Source organism: Geospiza fortis, unplaced genomic scaffold, assembly GCF_000277835.1.
Source record: "Geospiza fortis unplaced genomic scaffold, GeoFor_1.0 scaffold27, whole genome shotgun sequence".
Lineage (NCBI taxonomy): Eukaryota > Metazoa > Chordata > Aves > Passeriformes > Thraupidae > Geospiza > Geospiza fortis.
Window position 1 is genome coordinate 5,928,357 of NW_005054329.1, and position 2,903 is coordinate 5,931,259.

At 63.7% G+C, this 2,903-nt stretch overlaps 1 protein-coding gene across 1 annotated transcript; it reads right to left on the bottom strand.

Moving 5' to 3' along the window:
* Positions 1 to 962: 962 nt before the first annotated feature.
* Positions 963 to 2,890, bottom strand: ST6GALNAC4 (ST6 N-acetylgalactosaminide alpha-2,6-sialyltransferase 4). Its single transcript, XM_031057315.1, has 5 exons — positions 2,639 to 2,890; positions 2,084 to 2,496; positions 1,842 to 1,949; positions 1,574 to 1,759; positions 963 to 1,282 (listed from the first exon to the last, which is right to left on the bottom strand). The coding sequence occupies exons 1-5, from the start codon at positions 2,888 to 2,890 to the stop codon at positions 1,270 to 1,272; spliced, it is 972 nt and encodes a 323-aa protein (XP_030913175.1). The 3' UTR covers positions 963 to 1,269.
* Between the last annotated feature and the right edge of the window lie 13 nt (positions 2,891 to 2,903).

Below are 2,903 nucleotides of genomic sequence, written 5' to 3' on the forward strand. Positions count from 1 at the left end.
GGGGTGGGGGAGCACCGCCGGGTCCTAGTGCCGCCCTCCCGGGATGGGGAGCACCGCCGGGTCCTAGTGCCGCCCTCCCGATCCCGGGGAGATCCTAGTGCCGCCCTCCGGGGATGGGAAGAGCCGCCGGGTCCTAGTGCCGCCCTCTCGGAGTCGGGAGAGCCGCCGGGAAAGACCGGGACTGATCCCCCGGTCCCCGAGGGCACCGGTGCCGGCAGCGGGGGATGGGGGCAGCGCTGGCCGGCCGTGCCAGGAGCAGCCCGCCCTGCCTGCCCGCATTGCTGGGATGCCGAGATCTCCTCCGCATCTCCCCCGCACCGCTCAGGGCCCCGCTCGGGGGTTTCGTGGCGCAAGGAGAGAGCTCCACCGCTGGCGGGGACCCGCATCCCTGACCCGGGTCCAGAGCGATTCTGGCCCCGCTGTGCCGGTGATGCCTTGCCCTGCGCAGGGCTGTGGAAGCTGAGGAGGCCGGGAAAGAGCTCCATGGTGTCCTGTGCTGCACTGCCCGGCAGGAAGCAGCCCTGGCAGCACCCCCGGTTCCTGCACCACTCCTCACTGCACCCCAGACAGCACCAGATCCTCCCAAACACGTGGCATCTGTTTACATGTTCAAAAGGCTGCTGTGGGCTCAAGGCCATGCACTTGCCCATGGCATGTCCCATCTCTCCAGGGACATGGGAGCTGCCAGTGCCCTGTGACAGCCCAGCAGCACTGAGCTCTGTGGGACTGAGGATCAGACTCAGCACCCATCCTGAGAGATGCAGCTGCTGGTTTCCAAATAACCTCAGCTGCTTTCAGCACCCTCTTCCAAGTTTAGGCTCAGCTCTACCTCCTTGTCACCTCCTCATCTTATTTATAGCCTGGCAGCCTGTGAGGAGGTGTTGAGTATCCCCCCTCCCTCACTCCCTGTCCTGTCCTGCAGCCACAAGGGGCACAGCAAGGGGCACAGCAAGGGACACCACTGAATTAAAAACAATTTTAATGGCCATGTTTGCTTTGGTCTGAATCCAAGGACACTTGTGACAAGGCAATTCATAGCTCCTAGGGCACAGGTGGCTCCAGGGTCTCCCAGCTGAGGGGCTGCAGGCACCAAGCAGCAGAAGGCAGAGCCTGGATCCAGCTGCCTGCATCCCACACCCAGCACTGTCCAGAGGGTACAAGTGGGGTAAGGACCACAGTAGAGCTTCATCCCTGTGAGAGGCACAAGTCTGTGGTCCTGGCAGGGCTGACCATTTCTGCCCCATGTCCTGCTGGAGTCCAGCAGCATGATTAAATATTCCTCCTAGTACAGAGAGCAGAAAACCAGGTCTCCCTGGCTCCATCCAGGCAGGCGTTTGGAGCTGGTGGGGCTGCATGGGTCCAGCTCATGCCCCCCATGTACCAACAGGGGATTCCCAGCCCATCCACCAGCTGGGAAACAGGCACTGCTGTGCAGAGATGGAGACTCCCTGCTCCAGGGCTTGGCAGGAGGTGTCCAGCCGTGCCACTGGCAGAGCTGAGACGTGTTGCTGCAGGATGAGAGCTGCCCTGCTGCCGAGGTTCCTGCCGCCTCACGCCGTGGCTGGCACCCTACCTGCCTGCCCAGGAGGGGTGGTTGAAGACAATGTTCCTTCTCTTGGCCCAGCGGGAGAAGATGGCTTTCTCGGTGATGAAGCGGTGCCCGGCGCGCCGAGCCTGCTCGTGCATCAGGTACATCCTGCACTCGTCCAGCCGGCCCTTCTCAAAGTAGTGGTACGGCACGCTGGAGTGGTTCTTTTCCCTGGCAGGAGGGCACAGGGTCAGTGTGGGACTTGGGGGGGACACCAGACCACCCCACATCTGCCCCTGCCACCCCTCCATACCTGCAGTAGCTGTCGCTGACCATGCCAAAGACACAGATCTGCTCGCACAGCTCCATGGCCAGGATCATGGTGAACCAGCCCGTGCTCAGGAAGGAGCCGGATTTCATCCTGCAAAGCATCGTGGTCACACTGGAGTGGGTGGCACCCACCCGGCTGGTAGTGCCACCACTATGGGTGCTTGATGGGGACAGACACATGAGGGGGACGCAATGAGACCTCCTGACCTCAGGATCCAGCAGTACCTGTTCTTCCCTGTCTCGTTCTGGAAGACATCGTCACAGTATGTCATCTTCTCCTCGGTCAGGGTGTAGATCTGCAGCTGGGGGTACTTCTCCATCACCTTGACCAGAGCCTGGTAGGTTGAGCCCATCTTCTCCCTGTTCATCTTTTTTGCTGGCCCCCAGATGAAGTAAAGGGTCTCTTGGGACTGCTGGAAGAAGTAGGGCTGGTTCCCCAGCAGCAGCGGGACGCTGGTGTGTGAGACCACCCGGATGGTGCTGCGTGCCCCCACGTCCTGCTCGTAGCCGGCGGTGGGGGCATGGTTCATGCGCAGGACGCACTCCTGCCCGTCGATGGCCTGTCCCAGCTGCGAGCCCAGCATCTGTCCCGAGCTGGAGACGATGGCACACTGGCGGCACAGCGCTCGCTCCAGCGTCTGCGGGGAGAGGCACCGTCAGCTCCTCCTTCCCTCCCGCAGCAGCCGGATACACCACACCCCTGCCCGCCCTTCCCAAAGGACAAGGAAACTGAGGCACAGGTGGGCCGAGCTGCCCCAGCGCTGCCCCATCCCCACGCACCTTCCCGTCGGGAACGCGGCTGTAGCCCTGGAAGCTGCGGACGCCGGACGTGGCGGGGCTGTCCCGCAGCGCCGGGGCCGAGCAGCAGCGCTGCACAGGGCTGTGGGAGCAGAGCAGGATGTACAGCACCGCCGCCACCGCCGCGCACACCAGCGTCAGGAAGAGCCGGACCTGGGAGCAGAGCGGAGGGAGCTCTCCGGGCCTGCCCACGTGCACCGGCCCCGTGCCGGACGCCGGTGGCCCCGCGGCCATGAGGGAGCTGCCC